The sequence below is a fragment of the Aquarana catesbeiana genome, linkage group LG01, assembly GCF_042186555.1.
Source record: "Aquarana catesbeiana isolate 2022-GZ linkage group LG01, ASM4218655v1, whole genome shotgun sequence".
In the NCBI taxonomy this organism is placed as follows: domain Eukaryota; kingdom Metazoa; phylum Chordata; class Amphibia; order Anura; family Ranidae; genus Aquarana; species Aquarana catesbeiana.
Genome location: NC_133324.1, coordinates 499,427,774 through 499,448,168, shown reverse-complemented (window position 1 = coordinate 499,448,168; position 20,395 = coordinate 499,427,774). Strand labels below are relative to the sequence as shown.

The following is a 20,395-nucleotide window of genomic DNA, read 5'->3' as shown; positions in this document are numbered from 1 at the left end:
GCAAATTTACACTGTTATACAAGCTGTAAACTCACTACTTTACATTGTAGCAAAGTGTAATTTCTTCAGTGTTATCACATGAAAAGATATAATAAAATATTTACAAAAAAGTGAGGGGTGTGAGATACTGTGTGTGTGTGTGTGTGTATGTATATATATATATAATTTACAGGCAGTCATCGGGTTACAAACAAGATCGGGACTGTAGATTTGTTCTTTAGTTGAATCTGTTTGTAAATCAGAACAGGTAAATTTTTTTAAGTGTAGCTCCAACCCAAAAAACTATTTTTAAGCTTTTCGGTTAGCATTAAGGATGAGCTCAAGCATGTTCACACAGCCCACATGCAGAGCCCACCAGGAAGTTGGCACTGCGCTGTGCTAATCACAGGCAGTGAGACATTTCCCGATGCGCGGCTGCAGAGATTGGGAAATGTCTCACTGCCTTTGATTAGCACAACGTAGTGCTGACTTCCTGGCGGGCTCTGCACGTGGGCTGTGCAAACACGCCGGAGCTCATCCTTAGCATTGGGAAGGGTTAAAACCCCTGTAACATTGTTTTGCTGTCTCTGCCCCTTTCAGAAGATTTAACCTCACTTTCTGTCCTAATGACAATTGGATTTTGAAAATTTTGGGTTGTTGTGGAACAAGCCTTTGTGATAAAGCTTCAGTGGAGACACCTTTTTCCCCATAATAACTCTAACAGGAGTGAATTTCCCTTCCTAGGGGTAGATTTCCTCTCACTTCCTGTTGTCTCCCTCCGTTGGTAAGTAGGAGTCATTTGTAAGTCGGATGTTTGTAACTAGGGGACCGCCGGTACACTGTATGTGGGTAAATTTAAAATATTAACTTGCCTCTTCGTGCTCGAGACTGGATATAACTTTTCCCACTTCGAATAAGTGGAGCTTGACTCTTATTCCTGGAGGCTCTCCAGGAATAAGAGTCAAGGTGGGCTGCTGTTCTAATGCCTGGTACGCAAAGGAAACTTGTTTTTGTTCAACCCAGTAGGCTGAACAGGAAAAAAAAACTGAGGAGGTCGCTGCTGTACTAACTATGGGACACTAGTACAGTGATCTCCCCTGCTCTGCTGTGTTATTGTGTCAGGTGGAATGCCTAAGACCCCCCCCCCCCCCAGCCAGATTACACCGATTCCAATCGGCTGCTGGAACTACTCGCTGAAAGTCGCCCAGTAACTGCCAAACGGCCCGGTTTTTGTATGATTTTTGCCTCATGTGCACCTAGCTTTAAGGCATCTTCATTACATCCCTGTGGTCCTTCTGTAATATTTCTAGCCATGCTTTGCCTTTTATGATTTGCTACTCAATCCTCCTTCTGCAAACATGTACCTTTCCAGTTCCAAAACTGGAAGGTTTAATAATTTAGTTGTATCCATCTGTTGGAGAAATTTAGGAGATATAGCCTTGTTAACACTTTGCCATTGATTACCTGATTGATGTCCTTGGATTGAAGGGTACATAGCCAGGATTAAAATACCTAAATTCAGGCATTTGTGCTCTAATGGTCAGTGTACATTGATATGTAAACTTAAAGTGTAAGTACAGGTGCTCTTATTATGGTGTCCTCCACTCCCAGCCGTTTTCACTGTTCTCTGATCCAAGGAGATCTCGACCACAAAACTGCTGAGCTGCCTGTCCACATTTTTTTTTTTGAGCTGGGCCCACACATGCGCAGTAACTCTGCATTCAGTACTGTGGATAATTTGTACTCTTTTGTAGCAAGAATTACAAACTCACAATAGAATTGAATAGAGCTTGTACTGTGTGTGTGTCCAGCTCAGATGATTTTGGCAAGTGGCTCATTCGCTTTCTGGGCGATATCCGTCTTGTAATAGTAAGCTAAAAGTTGAAACTTCTGAAGTTACAAGAATATGCCTTAAAAGCAGGTGAGAGTTTCTGTTCCCCTGGTGCAATGGCCTGTGATTTAGGATGCTGGGCCCTCCAGTGCATTGAAAGATACTTTTCTTTATGTGTAGTTAGAGCTATATATACTTTATGGTGGATATAAATATCATAGATGGTTTTATCTTATGGTATATTAATTCAATATGTTATGTATGTTCCACCTGTGGCTTCTTCCTTGCCCTTTTCCTCCAGACCCTGTCTGGTTACATGACCCCTGTAGGAAACGAGATGACAAGCTTGCCAGAAATACGGCGTGTGAGTAAATCCTTGTTTAGTAGTCCCTCCCTGGCATGCCATATATATCTGCATGCACACTTCAGTGCTATCACCCATAGGCTACTTTACACTGTTTTCACTTGATCTTGTAAATATGCTAATTTCTTAAAATTGATTTTATTATTGAGGGCTTACTGTGTGATTATGAATATAATTCCTCCTAAAGGAAAGACCTGTAAAAGCTTTTATTCAAGTGTGTTTCCACCTATACTAAAATAGCATGCAGATCTTTTGGTGAATTCATTGCATGATATTTTCGCTTTATTGAAAACATCAGCATATAGTGACTCATTTTTCTGTGTAAATATATTATTAATGCTGCCAGAGTGTGCGTAGAATATGCTACTAGCCCCAGAAAGTTGGCATTGTTTAGCAAGAAGTCCTTGTAAATATTACTAGTCCCAGGAATTTGGTGATGTACTTTATGGAACATGATGTGTACACCACTAGACCCCAGTGGTTCCAACTTTTTTTTACTTCATGACACCACAACAAACTTCACATGTTTGTGACGCTCAGTATTACACAGTCAGTCACAATACTCAGATTCTAGCATTTAACAGAGGAAGCTGGAATTCTTTACCAGGCAGGGAGCTTGGGTATTTCACCAGACCTTGGAAGTGGGTACTGTATTTACAGTGCATCTAAACTTAAGAACACTCATTTTATAACATGTAAAATGTAGTGAAGCAGCGCTAAATAACTGTAAAGCAATCATTAAGTATAAAGTGCTAATAATGTTCATTAAATAACTCTTAACCAATCCTTAGGTATAAAGTGCTAATAATAAAGTGCTGATAATGTTCTCACTTCCCAATGTGCAAAACAGTTCAATCAATGGCATCAAAAAAATTATAAGTCAACAAAACAATACGAGGATAAGTGATCCAAAATGTATCCACAGTATCTAAAGGTACTATGCAATAGTCTCTTTTGGAAATAAAAATAAGTGCAAAAAAGTGAAACAAAAGGGAGATGGAAAGGAAACTTAGTCCAATTGCAGGTAAACTGATAGCTTGTAGATATCCTTCTCCAATCCACACCTTGTGTGTGCTAGCCTCTCACCTTAAAAATAGACCCCAATGGGTCTAGTCGTGCATCAACAGACGTATACCACCGATGTGTTCTTTTCCTCCTCCGTGGGTATATCCTGGACAGACGATCACTGCAGTATCAAGGCTGTTTCTCCATAGTATCCAAATTCCATGACCAGCTCCTTTAAAACATTATCTCCAAGACTTTTTAAGCTCGCTGAGGGGTTATGGCGAGATTGAAGTGAACACCCTGTGAGGCAATGAGAAGAGAGAGGAGCGGGGCTGAGCCGCGGCTCTGTTTGTGAATAGACACGCACAGCAGCGGCTTGGGAACAAGCCTATCTGGGTGTCCCCATAGCATGCTGCTTGCTCTGGGGGCGCTCGGCAAGGAGGAGAGGCCAGGAGCGCGCTGGCGGGCAACCTGAGAAGAGTAGGATAGGGGCTGCTCTGTGCAAAACCATTACACAGAGCAGGTATGTAGAACTTGTTTATTATTTTAATGTACAAAAATTTGAACCTTTAAAATAACTTAAAGGTTTACATTAATAATTTAGAGTAACGAGCTTCAACCCATAGTTAGGCTATAGATTCATGTTTTGCTGCTACAAGGCAAATACTGGGTTGTGGGGGGCTGGGATCTGAGGGCCTCCTTATTAAAGGGGGTGCCCAGATTCAGATAAGCCCCCCGCTCGCAGACCCCGACAACCAACGGCCAGGGTTGTCGGGAAGAGGCCCTTGTCCTCATCAACATGGGGACAAGGTGCTTTGGGGTCGGGGCGCAGGGCCCCCCCTCGTCCCAAAGCACCAACCCCCCCATGTTTAGGGCATGTGGCTTGGTATGGTCCAGGAGGGGGGGGCGGGGCGCTTGCTCACCCCCTCCTTTCCTGACCTGCCGGGCTGCATGCTCGGATAAGGGTCTGGTATGGATCTTGGGGGGACCCCCACGCCATTTTTTTTTGGTGTGGGGGTTCCCCTTAAGATCCATACCAGACTGAAGGGTCTGGTATAGCTTTGGTGGGGAAACCCCACGCAAATTTTTTAAAACATTTTTTCGCTAGGTTCCTCCTCAAGATTCTCAGCACACAAGTCGCACTGCAAGTCAGATCCTCTTGATCCGACTTCTGGTGTGACCTCTATTCAAATCAATGGGCTCCCATAGGGAACCATTGATTTTAAATAGAGACAGAGAAATGCAGCTGAAAGCTAGCGCGGAGTAACGTGCATTGAATTCAATGCAAAATGCGGATAGAATCGCGTTTTTAATGCCCCTTTTTTTCTGGCATCTGTACTGGCTTTACAGCCCATTTTTTAAAACGTCCATGGGCATGTAGCCTAAAATTGACTCAACATTGTTAAGGTTTTCTTTTAAAAGACAACTGGCTTACAGGAATACTAAAGCCGGCAATACACTGATTAATATTTGTTTGAATCAGCAGAGTACAGCTGAATTTTGATCAGTGTGTGGATTCCCCCTCTTTTCTGTCAGTTTGAGTGCCCTTTTTAATTTATTTGAGCACCATCTGCTCTTGCCCCATGTGTCAAAGCATCCACCATACTAAGGTTCTGCAGAATGAGGTTGGCAATTTTATGTGTTAAATTTTCACCTTGGTTATAATCATTTATGTCCTCTTTCTGTTTCTTATAATACTTCCAGAAAATAACCCGTGGGTAGTCATAGAGTAACTTAAATGGTTTGAATAGGGATGTAGACCACTAAGGCAGTGAGATATGAGATGTGTGTCATAATTTCATGTAAACAAACACCCTGCATGGTTTGAGAGCATTTTTCTTCTGTTTAGAAAGGCTGCATTATGTTGAAGCTCATGCTTGTTTTAGTCATGTAAGACTTTATAAATTGACTTAATTAGAAGGGCAATGGTGATTGTATTACAAGGATCTTCAAAGTTATGAGATCACAAATATAGCTTACATGCTATTAGAGCTGCACGATTCTGGCCAAAATGAGAATCACGATTTTTTTGCTTAGAATAAAAAGATCACTATTCTCTCAGGATTCCCACGACGTAATTTTTTTTTTTAGGAGAAAGAGAGATTGATTGATTGAGAGAGATTGCTTGAGACTGAGAGATTGATTGATAAAGTGATTGGGAGAAAATAAAAACATTTGCTTATTCTTTAAAAAAAAAAAAAGCAGTATAGCAGCAGCTCACATTTCAACAGTGCCACAGTCACACTTGTGATGGTGCACTGCCCCCGAGACCTCTGGGAAGAAGAAACATACTGACCAATCACATTCTTTGCTGACGTCAGTTCCGGAATCCCCCGCCATTAGCGTTTCACGCTGGTTCTGATGGCTTCCGCTCCGTATCTGGTAACCTCACGCCACGGCCACAATAGTAATGCCAGCTTCCCGGCGACACCATCAATCGCTGCGCGGCGTGCGCTTTTCAGCTGACAATACTGACAATTTGTTTAATGGTCAAAATCCGGAGTTGCGATCCTGGCAGAGGGGAGAATTGCGATAATGATTCTCCGCAATTAATCGTGCAGCTCTACATATATATTTGCTGCTTTTTACCCTCAATACATGTATAAATTTATCAACAGAGCATACTAAATGTAATAATATTACAGTTTGGTAACGAAAAGTAATGTGTTCTCCTCTTAGGACAGCTCAAGCTCTGTTGGATCTGGAGACTTCACTGGGGTAAAGGAACTAGATGAAATAAGTCAGGAGATTGCCCAGCTGCAGAGGTATGTGTATAAAATGGTAGAGGTTGATTACCACTGCTAAATTTTGACTGCATTATTCCTTAATTGTTTACGAATTTGTACTTTTTAATTTCTCACAAAAATAGGTGCTCATGAAAAAATGTATCTGTGGAAAGCTGACACGGGCTCATCCATACATGCATGAAAACTGATGGGAAACCCGACATCAGTTTCACATCAGTTTTCATGCGCGTCAGTTAGGTGCCTTATTCACACCAATGTTGATGTCATGCCTGTTTTTTCTTGTGCAGAAAAAACCTGCACGTGTGAACAGGGCACATAGGGTTCAGTTAACATCAACATTGGTGTGAATAGGGCACATAACTGACGTGCACGGAAACCGATATCTGTTTTCACCAACAGTTTTCATGTACATATGGTGTGAATGAGCCTCTAAAGTGGTCGTAAAGGCTATTTTTTTTTCTTCTTTAACCACTTACCAACCGGCCCATAGCCGAATGACGGCTGCAGGGCGGTTGGATAACTCTGGGAGGACGTACTATGACGTCCTCCCAGAATTCCCCTCTCGCGCGCCCCCTGGGGCGCGCACCCGAACACATCCGTGACCGCCGGGTCCAGAGGACCCAGCGCATCACGGATCCCGGTAAATGGCCGCTGATCGCGGCCATTTACCATGTGATCGCGCCGTCAAATGATGGCACAATCACATGTAAACAGACCGGCGTCATCTGATGACGCCGGTTCCTCTCCTCCCCTCCTGTGTACCGATCGGTACACAGTGAGCGGGGAGGGGGATGGATGGATGTCTGCAGCGCTGTGGGCTGTATGTGTAGTGCCCACAGCGCTGCACAGAGACATCCAGCCATCCATCCATCCATGCTCAGCCATCCATCCATCCATGCTCAGCCATCCCTCACTACTATGCAATGCTGTGCAATACTCTGCAATACCCCCACAATACTTTGCAATGCTGTGCAATACTCTGCAATGCCCCCACAATACTCTGCAATGCTGTGCAATACTCTGCAATACCCCCACAATACTCTGCAATGCTGTGCAATACTCTGCAATGCCCCCACAATACTCTGCAATGCTGTGCAATACTCTGCAATGCTGTGCAATACTCTGCAATGCCCCCACAATACTCTGCATTGCTGTGCAATACTCTGCAATGCCCCCACAATACTCTGCAATGCTGTGCAATACTCTGCAATGCCCCCACAATACTCTGCAACGCCCCCACAATACTCTGCAATGCTGTGCAATACTCTGCAATACCCCCACAATACTCTGCAATGCTGTGCAATACTCTGCAATACCCCCACAATACTCTGCAATGCTGTGCAATACTCTGCAATGCCCCCACAATACTCTGCAATGCTGTGCAATACTCTGCAATGCTGTGCAATACTCTGCAATGCCCCCCACAATACTCTGCAATGCCCCCACAATACTCTGCAATGCCCCCACAATACTCTGCAATGCTGTGCAATACTCTGCAATGCCCCCACAATACTCTGCAATGCTGTGCAATACTCTGCAATGCCCCCGCCATACTCTGCAATGCCCCCGCCATACTCTGCAATGCCCCCGCCATACTCTGCAATGCCCCCGCCATACTCTGCAATGCCCCCGCCATACTCTGCAATGCCCCCGCCATACTCTGCAATGCCCCCGCCATACTCTGCAATGCCCCCGCCATACTCTGCCATGCCCCCGCCATACTCTGCCATGCCCCCGCCATACTCTGCCATGCCCCCGCCATACTCTGCCATGCCCCCGCCATACTCTGCCATGCCCCCGCCATACTCTGCCATGCCCCCGCCATACTCTGCCATGCCCCCGCCATACTCTGCCATACCCCGCCATACTCTGCCATACCCCGCCATACTCTGCCATACCCCGCCATACTCTGCCATACCCCGCCATACTCTGCCATACCCCGCCATACTCTGCCATACCCCGCCATACTCTGCCATGCCCCCGCCATACTCTGCCATGCCCCCGCCATACTCTGCCATGCCCCCGCCATACTCTGCCATGCCCCCGCCATACTCTGCCATGCCCCCGCCATACTCTGCCATACCCCCCCATACCCCGCCATACCCCGCCATACTCCGCCATACTCCGCCATTCTCTGCCATTCTCTGCCATTCTCTGCCATACTCTGCCATACTCTGCCATACTCTGCCATACCCCGCCATACTCTGCCATACCCCGCCATACTCTGCCATACCCCGCCATACTCTGCCATACCCCGCCATACTCTGCCATACCCCGCCATACTCTGCCATACCCCGCCATACTCTGCCATGCCCCCGCCATACTCTGCCATGCCCCCGCCATACTCTGCCATGCCCCCGCCATACTCTGCCATGCCCCCGCCATACTCTGCCATGCCCCCGCCATACTCTGCCATACCCCCCCATACCCCGCCATACCCCGCCATACTCTGCCATACTCTGCCATACTCTGCCATACTCTGCCATACTCTGCCATACTCTGCCATACTCTGCCACACCCCGCCATACTCTGCCATACTCTGCCATACTCTGCCATACTCTGCCATACTCTGCCATACTCTGCCATACCCCGCCATACTCTGCCATACCCCGCCATACTCTGCCATACCCCGCCATACTCTGCCATACCCCGCCATACTCTGCCATACCCCGCCATACTCTGCCATACCCCGCCATACTCTGCCATACCCCGCCATACTCTGCCATACCCCGCCATACTCTGCCATACCCCGCCATACTCTGCCATACTCTGCCATACCCCGCCATACTCTGCCATACCCCGCCATACTCTGCCATACCCCGCCATACTCTGCCATACCCCGCCATACTCTGCCATGCCCCCGCCATACTCTGCCATGCCCCCGCCATACTCTGCCATGCCCCCGCCATACTCTGCCATGCCCCTGCCATGCCCCCGCCATACTCTGCCATACCCCCCCATACCCCGCCATACCCCGCCATACTCTGCCATACTCTGCCATACTCTGCCATACTCTGCCATACTCTGCCATACTCTGCCATACTCTGCCATACTCTGCCACACCCCGCCATACTCTGCCATACTCTGCCATACTCTGCCATACTCTGCCATTCTCTGCCATTCTCTGCCATTCTCTGCCATTCTCTGCCATACTCTGCCATACTCTGCCATACTCTGCCATGCCCCCGCCATACTCTGCCATGCCCCCGCCATACTCTGCCATGCCCCTGCCATGCCCCCGCCATACTCTGCCATACCCCCCCATACCCCGCCATACCCCGCCATACCCCGCCATACTCTGCCATACTCTGCCATACTCTGCCATACTCTGCCATACTCTGCCATACTCTGCCATACTCTGCCATACTCTGCCACACCCCGCCATACTCTGCCATACTCTGCCATACTCTGCCATTCTCTGCCATTCTCTGCCATTCTCTGCCATTCTCTGCCATTCTCTGCCATACTCTGCCATACTCTGCCATACTCTGCCATGCCCCCGCCATACTCTGCCATGCCCCCGCCATACTCTGCCATGCCCCTGCCATGCCCCCGCCATACTCTGCCATACCCCCCCATACCCCGCCATACCCCGCCATACCCCGCCATACTCTGCCATACTCTGCCATACTCTGCCATACTCTGCCATACTCTGCCATACTCTGCCATACTCTGCCATACTCTGCCACACCCCGCCATACTCTGCCATACTCTGCCATACTCCGCCATACTCCGCCATACTCTGCCATTCTCTGCCATTCTCTGCCATTCTCTGCCATACTCTGCCATACTCTGCCATACTCTGCCATACTCTGCCATACTCTGCCATACTCCGCCATACTCCGCCATACTCCGCCATACTCCGCCATACTCCGCCATACTCTGCCATACTCCGCCATACTCCGCCATACTCTGCCATACTCTGCCATACTCTGCCATACTCTGCCACACCCCGCCATACTCTGCTATACTCTGCCATACTCCGCCATACTCCGCCATACTCCGCCATTCTCTGCCATTCTCTGCCATTCTCTGCCATTCTCTGCCATTCTCTGCCATACTCTGCCATACTCTGCCATACTCTGCCATACTCTGCCATACTCCGCCATACTCCGCCATACTCCGCCATACTCCGCCATACTCCGCCATACTCCGCCATACTCTGCCATACTCTGCCATACTCCGCCATACTCTGCCATACTCTGCCATACTCTGCCATACTCTGCCATACTCTGCCATACTCCGCCATACTCCGCCATACTCCGCAATACCCTGCCATACCCTGCCATGCTGAGCCATGCTCAGCTGTACTCGCCCTCTGTATGTGGCCAGGCTGTGGAAGTCTCACACATGTGGTATTGCCGTACTCAGGAGGAGCAGGAGAATATATTTTGGGGTGTCATTTTTGGTATGTACATGTTATGTGGTAGAAATATTGTATAAATGGACAACTTTGTGTTAAAAAAAAAAAAAAAAAAAGCGTTTTAACCACTTCCCGCCCGCCGGCCGTCATACAACGTCCTTGACTTTGTGCGGGGATATCTGAATGATGGTTGCAGCTACAGGCATCATTCAGATATCATCTTTTTCAGCCGGCGATTCCCTACACCATGAGAATGATCATAGCAGCTGTTCCACTGCTTGATCGTTCTTACGGGAGGCTTCTACCGACTCACCGCTACGATCGAAGCCAGGATCGTTTTTTTTTTTTTTTTTTTTTTTTTATTTCAGGCTTCCCAGCCTAGAGGTGAGATGTGGGGTCTTATTGACCCCATATCTCACTGTAAAGAGGACCTGTCATGCCATATTCCTATTACAAGGATGTTTATATTCCTTGTAATAGGAATAAAAGTGGTCAAAATTTATTTTTTTGGAAAAAAGCATCAAACTAAAATAAATAAAGTAAAATGAACAATAAAAAAAAAAAAAAAAAATTTTAAAGCGCCCCTGTCCGTGTGCTCGCATGCAGAAGCGAACGCATATGTAAGTCCCGCCCACATATGAAAACGGTGTTCAAACCACACATGTGAGGTATCGCTGCGATCGGTAGAGCGAGAGCAATAATTCTGGCCCTAGACCTCCTCTGTAACTCAAAACATGTAACCAGTAAAAAATTTTAAAGCGTCGCCTATGGGGATTTTTGAGTAGCAAAGTTTGGCGCCATTCCACAAGCGCGTGCAATTTTGAAAGGTGACATGTTGGGTATCTATTTACTCGGCGTAACTTCATCTTTCACATTATGCAAAAACATTAGGCTACTATGTTTTGGTTTTTGTAAAGCACAAAACAGTTTTTTTTCCAAAAAAAACGCGTTAAAAAAATTGCTGAGCAAATACCGTGCGAGATAAAAAGTTGCAACGAGCGCCATTGTATTCTCTAGGGTCTTTGCTAAAAAAACATATATAATGTTTTGGGGTTCTATGTAATTTTCTAGCTAATAAATGATGATTTTTACATGTAGGAGAGAAATGTCAGAATTGGCCTGGGTGCTCCAGAACGCCTGAAGGTGCTCCCCTGCATGTTGGGCCTCTGTATGTGGCCACGCTGTGTAAAAGTCTCACACGTGGTATCGCCATACTCGGGAGTAATAGCAGAATGTGTTTTGGGGTGTAATTTGTGGTATGCATATGCGGTGTGTGAGAAATAACCTGCTAATATGACAATTTTGTGGGGAAAAAAAAAAGTAAAAAAAAAAACCTTGATTTTGCAAAGAATTGTGGGAAAAAATGACAACTTCAAAAAACTCACCATGCATCTTTCTAAATACCTTGGAATGTCTTCTTTCCAAAAATGGGTCATTTGGGGGGTATTTGTACTTTTCTGGAATGTTAGGGTCTCAAGAAATTAGATAGGCCGTCAGTACTTCAGGTGTGATCAATTTTCAGATATTCGCACCATAGCTTTTGGACTCTATAACTTTCAAAAAGACCAAATAATATCCACCGATTTGGGTTATTTTTACCAAAGATATGTAGCGGTATAAATTTTGGCCAAAATATATGAAGAAAAATTACTAATTTGCAAAATATTATAACAGAAATGAAGAAAAATGTATTTTTTTACAGATTTTTCTGTCTTTTTTCTTTTACGGCGCAAAAAATAAAGAACCCAGTGGTGATTAAATACCACCAAAAGAAAGCTCCATTTGTGTGAAAAAAAGGACAAAAATTTCATATAGATACAGTGTTGCATGACTGAGTAATTGTCATTCAAAATGTGAGAGCACCAAAAGCTGAAAATTGGTCTGGTTAGGAAGGGGGTTTAAGTGCCCAGTTGTCAAGTGGTTAAAAAAAAACCTTGGTCCCAGTGTCGTTTTTGGCCACTTAAAGCTATGATATGTAAACTCTGCAAATCAGTGAGGGGAGAGAAGGCAGCAGTAGTAAAGAGAGAAGTGCTGGCAATGTGTGGTCACTGGAATCTGGTTTGGGGACAGAGATCAGGGAAGATACATCGCTGACAGGCACTGGGGACATCCCACCAGGAAGTATGCTGTCAGAATAATATCTCCGGGTGTCTGGCAGTCGGAAACCTGGGCACATGCTACACAAACCGGACTGTCCGAGTAAATACCGTTCAGGTGGCAACCCTAGTTATCCGCTCCTCCTCCTGCTGAGAGGGCATGCATGCGGGTGCACTCCTGAACTAAACTTTGTGCATCCATACACACACACACCCTTTAAACCCTGCCCTGCTCCCTCCTCACAGTTTGACTGACAGCAGCAGGAGCCTATGGCTTCCACTGCTGCCTGTGTCTCTGGTAGGAACAGGAAAGGGGGTGTGCGGGGCTGCAACCAGGACATCGCTGGATCGTGAGAGGAGGCTGGTAAGTGTTTGGTGGAGGGGGGGTAGGGGTGGGGGGCGACAAGTAGTGTAAGATTCTTTTTAACCGTTATGCTTAGAGTGCATTGAGGTAAAAAAAAGTTTTTAACATTAGAACTATTAATATTTTTATGTCAGGGCCTCTTCTCCACATTGCCACTTCCTTCACTACTCCCTTTTAACTTTCTCACTTCCTTCACTACTTACTCACTTTTAACTTTCTCACTTCCTTTGTTAGTGTTTTCAGAGGGCACAGACATGACAGACACAAATTAACTTTAAAGTGAAATAATTCATATTGTGCATTTAAAGGACAAGTTAGGAACATGTTACATGTTCCACCCGTATTTAGGGTGAAACATGTAACATGTTCCAGCAGGTGCAGCTTTAGCACCTAAAACCACCGCCCCCCCTTCCAGTGACAGCAAGCGGGCTTCTACTCCGGGCACCCACTGTCGCTGTTTGAAAATAACAAGGAGGCTGTGTGGATTCCGCCCACCTGGCCGCATCATTCAGAGTTCTGTGAATGGGAAACTACAAGTACTGACATCCTTTGCGGCTGTCGGCTTGTAGTTCTCCGTTAATTACCATGGCGCTGTTAACCACTTCAGCCCTGGAAGGATTTACCCCCTTCCTGACCAGAGCACTTTTTACAATTTGGCACTGCGTCGATTTAACTGCTAATTGCGCGGTCATGCAATGCTGTACCCAAACAAAATTTGCGTCCTTTTCTTCCCACAAATAGAGCTTTCTTTTGATGGTATTTGATCACCTCTGCCGTTTTTATTTTTTGCGCTATAAACGGAAAAAGACCGAAAATTTTGAAAAAAAAATATTTTCTACTTTTTGTTATAAAAAAATCCAATGAACTCAATTTTAGTCATACATTTAGGCCAAAATGTATTCAGCCACATGTCTTTGGTAAAAAAATGTCAATAAGCGTATATTTATTGGTTTGCGCAAAAGTTATAGCGTCTACAAACTAGGTTACATTTTCTGGAATTTACACAGCTTTTAGTTTATGACTGCCTATCTCATTTCTTGAGGTGCTAAAATGGCAGGACAGTACAAACCCCCCCCCCCAAATGACCCCATTTTGGAAAGTAGACACCCCAAGGAAATTGCTGAGATGCATGTTGAGCCCATCGAATATTCATTTTTTTTGTCCCAAGTGATTGAATAATGACAAAAAAAAAAAAATTACAAAAAGTTGTCACTAAATGATATATTGCTCGCACAGGCCATGGGCATATGTGGAATTGCACCCCAAAATACATTTAGCTGCTTCTCCTGAGTACGGGGATACCACATGTGTGGGACTTTTTGGGAGCCTAGCCGCGTATGGGGCCCCAAAAACCAAGCACCACCTTCAGTATTCCTAGGGGCGTACATTTTTGATTTCACTCCTCACTACCTATCACAGTTTTGAAGGCCATAAAATGCCCAGATGGCACAACCCCCCCCCCCCCCAAATGACACCATTTTGGAAAGTAGACACCCCAAGCTATTTGCTGAGAGGCATGTTGAGTCCATGGAATATTTGATATTTTGCCACAAGTTGCAGGAAAATGACAAACTTTTTTTTTTTGCACAAAGTTGTCACTAAATGATATATTGCTCAAACATGCCATGGGCATATATGGAATTACACCCCAAAATACATTCTGCTGCTTCTCCTGAGTACGGGGATACCACATGTGTGAGACTTTTTGGGAGCCTAGCTTCATACGGGGCCCCGAAAACCAAGCACCACCTTCAGTATTCCTAGGGGCGTACATTTTTGATTTCACTCCTCACTACCTATCACAGTTTTGAAGGCCATAAAATGCCCAGATGGCACAAACCCCCCCCCCCCCCAAATGATCCCATTTTGGAAAGTGGACACCCCAAGCTATTTGCTGAGAGGCATGGTGAAGTATTATGCAGTATCATTTGTTTTTGAAAATGAAGACAAGAAAAAAAAAATTTTTTTTGTTTTTTTCAATTTTCAAAACTTTGTGAAAAAAAGTGAGGTCTGCAAAATACTCACCATACCTCTCAGCAAATAGCTTGGGGTGTCTACTTTCCAAAATAGGGTCATTTGGGGGGGGTTTGTGCCACCTGGGTATTCCATGGCCTCCGAAACTGTGATAGGCAGTGAAATAACACACTTTTTAAAATTTTAATGCACTAAAACACACTATATTGCCCAAATGTTTGATGAAATAAAAAAGATGATCTTAGGCCGAGTACATGGATACCAAACATGACATGCTTTAAAATTGCGCACAAACGTGCAGTGGCGACAAACTACATTTTTAAAAGCCTTTACAGGTTACCACTTTACAGATTTACAGAGGAGGTCTACTGCTAAAATTACTGCCCTCGATCTGACCTTCGCGGTGATACCTCACATGCATGGTGCAATTGCTGTTTACATTTGACGCCAGACCGACGCTTGCGTTCGCCTTTGCGTGAGAGCAGGGGGGGGGGGGGGACAGGGGTGCTTTTTTTTTTTGCTTTTTTTTTTTTTTTTGCTTTTTTTATCTTATTTTTAAACTGTTCCGTTCATTTTTTAATTTTTTTAATCATTTTTATTGTTATCTCAAGGAATGTAAATATCCCCTATGATAGCAATAGGTAGTGACAGGTACTCTTTTTTTGAAAAAATTGGGGTCTATTAGAACCTAGATCTCTCCTCTGCCCTGAAAGCATCTGACCACACCTAGATTGGTGTGATAAAATGCTTTCCCAATTTCCAAATGGCGCTGTTTACATCCGGCGAAATCTAAGTCATGAAATGCTTGTAGCTTCCGGTTTCTTAGGCCATAGAGATGATTGGAACCATTGTGGTCTCTGATCAGCTCTATGGTCAGCTGGACGAATCACCGGCAGCATTCTCGGGTTCCCTGTTGGGACAGGAGAGCCAGAGAAAAACATGGAAGACGGTGGGGGGGTGGGGTGGGGGGGCATTCCCTCCCACTGCTTGTAAAAGCAGTCTAGAGGCTAATTAGCTGCTAGGATTGCTTTTACATGAAAGCCGACCGCTGGCTGAAAAGAATGATACCAAGATGATACCTAAACCTGCAGGCATCATTCTGGTATAACCACTCAAAGTCCAGCAACATACCAGTACGTTGCTGGTCCTTGTTGGGCATATATTGTAAACTTTTTTTTTCATGCAGCCTGTGGACTGAACAAAAAAAAATATTAATCGGTGGGTATGCCCACCATTAGAATACCTCCCTTCATCCACCCACTTCTAATGATGGGCATACATGCACCGTATATATATGCCGAAGCATGGGGGCATCCTCCCGCAAAAGGTAGGAGCAAATCGCCCCCACGCTTCGGCATATATGCTGAAGTATGTAACTGTGGTGGTGAAATCACCTCCGACAGCGCTGGAGTCATGGCTTTATGTATCGTGGGAGGAAACGCTGTTGCTGTCAAGATAAATAAATCCGCGCTGCAACTGAATGGCGTACCTGCTAAGCAAATGATGGTTAACAATAAAACAAAGTAACATTACAGTATAACAGTAAGACTTACCATACCTGCAAAGCAAATACAAAAAAAAATAATAAAAAATAAAACATTTAAATGAAACCTGTGCCTAAAATATATATATATGCCGAAGCATGGGGGCATCCTCCCGCAAAAGGCAGGAGCAAATCGCTCCTCCACCCACTGCTGCCCCCACGCTTCGGCATATATGCTGAAGTATGTAACTGTGGTGGTGAAATCACCTCCGACAGCGCTGGAGTCATGGCTTTATGTATCGTGGGAGCAAACGCTGTTGCTGTCAAGATAAATAAATCCGCTCTGCAGCTGAATGGCGTACCTGAAAACAAAAAAATGGTTACCAAACATGATAAAAACATAACAACAATAAAACATTGCAGAATAGAATACAGTAAAAAAGAGGAGAACAATAGAGAGAGAATAGAGAGAGAGAACACTAAAACGATAACTATTTTTGTTTTTTTATTATTTTATATTTTTTTTGTGTTTGTTTTTTGTTTTTGTTTTTACACTTTTTTTTGTAACTTTAACTTTTGTAACTGGTACCAGGTTTGGGTCTCTCAAAATGCGATGGCATCTTGGGATACCCTGTGAAAGTGTGTCCTAGTCTGTGCAGTGCTGTACCCTACGCTAATATTCAACTAGTGTATGGTAGCGTTCAAAACATTCACCAATGCAAAGACCAGGATTGTCAGGACAGGAGGGACAATAATACCGGGTGTCATGCCTAAATCCGCGCTTGCTGCAGACACGACATCTTTTTTGGGGGGCTCATTGGGTAGGGGTACTCGGGAGGACATAAAGAAAATGCCTCTCATGCAGCCGGCTTACTGCATTTGGTTGGGAAAGGTGAGGTGGAGCACCGTCTGGAAACAGAAGGGTTCTGATGATCTCTTCCTGGAATTTAAGGAAGGATCCAGTCCGACCTGAAGCTCTGTATAGCACTTAAGCGTTCAGCAAAGCCAATTTAAATAAATAAACAGACACTTTTTTGTACCAGCGTCTGGCCTTACGGGCAACTAGGTATGGCGCCAACAACTGGTCGTTGAGGTCCACCCCTCCCATATTTTGGTTATATTCGTGGACACAGAGGGGTTTTTCCACAACACCAGTCACCGTAGTAATTTGGAACGTCGTGTCTGCATGAAGGGAGGTAAGAACGAAAACATTCTTATTATCCCTCCACTTCATAGTAAGCAAATTATTACAGTGCAAGCAGGCTCTCTCCCCTAGCCTAAGATGGGAATCTACAAGCCGCTGGGGAAAGCTCCAGCGATTAGGTCGCACGGTGCCACATGCTCCAATCTGATGATCAAAAAGGTGACTAAAAAGTGGCACGCTCGTGTAATAATTGTCCACGTACAAGTGGTACCACCTTTCCGAATAAGGGTGACACCAAGTCCACACACAATTTTGCCAGCACTTCCTATGTAGTCAGGGCAGTTTGTCGGCTCTACGTGACTATCTTTGCCCTTGTAAACCATAAAACTACATGTATGTAAAATCTGCTCCATCTTCTTGGTGGTAGCGGGACACTACTTGTGCTTGCCACCTTGCCACCTCGCCAGCTTGAACTGCACTTATGGGACTCGCCACGTCACCAAGTGTTACTGCAGTGCTGGATGTACGACCAGGGTGTACTAGGCCGCTGGTGCTTGCCAGTTCACCAGAAGGAATAGCGGCGCTAGTACTTCTCTGCTCCATACGAGGGACCTGCGGTTCTTGCACTTCAAGGACAGAAGAAGAAGATTGGGGTCTGGTACGCCTGACCTTGGCAGGGACCACAACTCCGTCGTCAGAGCTATCTGTCATGGAGCCGCTGTCGTCTACAGGATCGTATTCTGAGCCTGAATCTGACAGATGAGTGACTTCCTCTTCACTATCAGTCATGCTCAGAAACGTGTAGGCCTCTTCACTAGTGTACCTTCGATTTGCCATTTTGGGCTCTAAATTTAGGCGTACACTAGTGAGACTCACAGGCAAAAAAGCTCCTGACTGTCAGCGACTGTATCAAAACACTACCAAAAAACTGTTAGCGATCGCAGGGATCAGGCCTGACTCTGCGAACGCTGCAGTTATGTGCGCTTAGTGTTTTGTAAGTGACAGGGATCGATCGATACTGCACTTGGGTGGGCTGGGCAGGGCTGGGCCGAGGGGCAAAACGCAGGTGCTAGCAGGTATCTGGGCTGATCCCGCTAACACTGCGTTTTTGGGAACCCTAAACTGCTGGGGACGCTAATATAGATCTGATCGGATCAGATATCAATCCATTCAGATACTATAGCACTAAGGGAGGTGTATGCTGCGTGCGTGGTTGTTAGCGGTACTGGCGCTAACCTGACGCTGCCTAGGGCGGCGCAGACCCTATCTGACCCTAAAAACTTAACTTATATCACCGCCGAGCAATTAGGGGGTTAAACCTTTATAAGGTAATAAACGGCGGGTGCCCTGAAACTATAATAAACTATAAAAAACTATAAAAAACAAACTAACCAGCGTCACCCGTAACAGTTATGCTTTGATCACTGTTGAAAGGGTTAACTAGGGTGCAATCAGGGGGTTAAAACCTTTATTAGGTAGTATATGGGGGTCCCTGTCGCTATAAAACGCTGACGGCGAACCTATATACTTACCTCCCTAACTAGCGTCACCTGTGTCACTAATACAGCGATCATAAAAACGATTGCTTAGTGATAGTGGCGACGGGGGGTGATCAAGGGGTTAAAACTTTATTAGGGGGGGTTAGGGGGGTACCCCCAGACCTAAAGGGAGCTAACCCTAACTGCCCTACCACTTATAACTGTCACAAACTGACACCAATGCAAAAAAAAAAAAACTGCTATTGGTGTCACTGGTACAGGGGGGTGATGGGGGGTAAATAGTGTGCCTAGTGTGTTCTACTGAAAGTGTAGTGTTGGTGCAACTCACATTGATGTCTTCTCTCCTGGGCACCGGAACGCTGTTTACATTACAGCAGCAGAGGAAGAATTTCATTAGTGGGGAGCGATCGCGAGGGGATGGCCACGAATGAGTGGCCTCCCCCTCAGCCTGTATCGCTTCCCACTGATGCCAACCACCTCGGGCATCGGGGGGGGGGGGGGGGCGTGATGCGCCCCCAGTCCGCGGGAGGCAGATCACGTACCAGGTACGTGATTTTGCCTGCCCGTGCCATTCTGCCGCAGTATATCTGCGTTAGGCGGTCGGCAACTGGTTAAAGTGGATGTAAACCCTAACTTTTTTTTTTTTATATATATATATATCATACTGTAGAATATAAGATTTGCTATCATTTGAGCCCAGTCTTGCCACACAGAGTTAATCCATCACTGAGCACTCCTCTTTTATTGTTCAGTGAGACAATTCTTGACAAACTGAGAAAAACTTTGTCAAATACTCCTCCTTGCTGTGAGTGATAGGTGATTTACATCTTGTGCATTAGCCTAAGACACCGGCAGTATTTTTTAATTCCCTCCCCCCACTCCTTTCTTCCAGCAGCTCTGCAAGGATTGGCTGTTCCACACCTCACCATGATTTGGCATGCTGAAGTCATGTGGTTACTTTCCTGTCTTTTCACTGGATGTTGGAGATCATAGCAGAAGTTCAGCAGAAGTTCAGTGTTAGAAATACACAGGGGAGTGTAGAGGTGGGCGGGGAGTCTACTGACATCACGACTCCACCCACCCGAGCTCCAGACAACAGACCCACCCACAGAATATGCAGTTTTTCGGGTCTCATAACAGACAGAGGGGAGACATTTGACAGGTAAAGATACATGCAGCAGACATGTATATCCTTATAGATAACCTCTATGGCAGTAGTTTAGAAAGGATGACATTGGGTTTACATCCACTTTAACCACTTGCTTACTGGGCACTTAAACCCCCCTCCTGTCCAGACCAATTTTCAGCTTTTAAGCGCTGTCGACATTTTGAATGACAATTGCGCGGTCATACAACACTGTACCCAAATTAAATTTTTATCATTTTTTTCCCACAAATGGAGCTTTCTTTTGATGGTATTTGATCACCTCTGCGGTTTTTAGTTTTTGTTAAAAAAAATTGAAAAAGACAGAATTTAAAAAAAAAAAAAAATTATATATTTTTTTATTTTGTTATAAAATTTTGCAAACAGGTAATTTTTCTCTTC

General features: G+C 45.4%; 1 protein-coding gene across 4 annotated transcripts in view; it reads left to right on the top strand.

Moving 5' to 3' along the window:
- EPS15L1 (epidermal growth factor receptor pathway substrate 15 like 1) overlaps positions 1 to 20,395 on the top strand; it is a 327,178-nt gene that overhangs the window by 108,829 nt on the left and 197,954 nt on the right. For 3 of the 4 annotated variants that reach the window (XM_073592671.1, XM_073592690.1, XM_073592698.1), the window contains exons 12-13: positions 2,112 to 2,174; positions 5,859 to 5,944. In XM_073592671.1, the coding sequence (XP_073448772.1) occupies positions 2,112 to 2,174; positions 5,859 to 5,944 (149 nt within the window). The remainder of the gene's footprint in view (positions 1 to 2,111; positions 2,175 to 5,858; positions 5,945 to 20,395) is intronic. The other variant, XM_073592681.1, reaches the window with a different exon arrangement.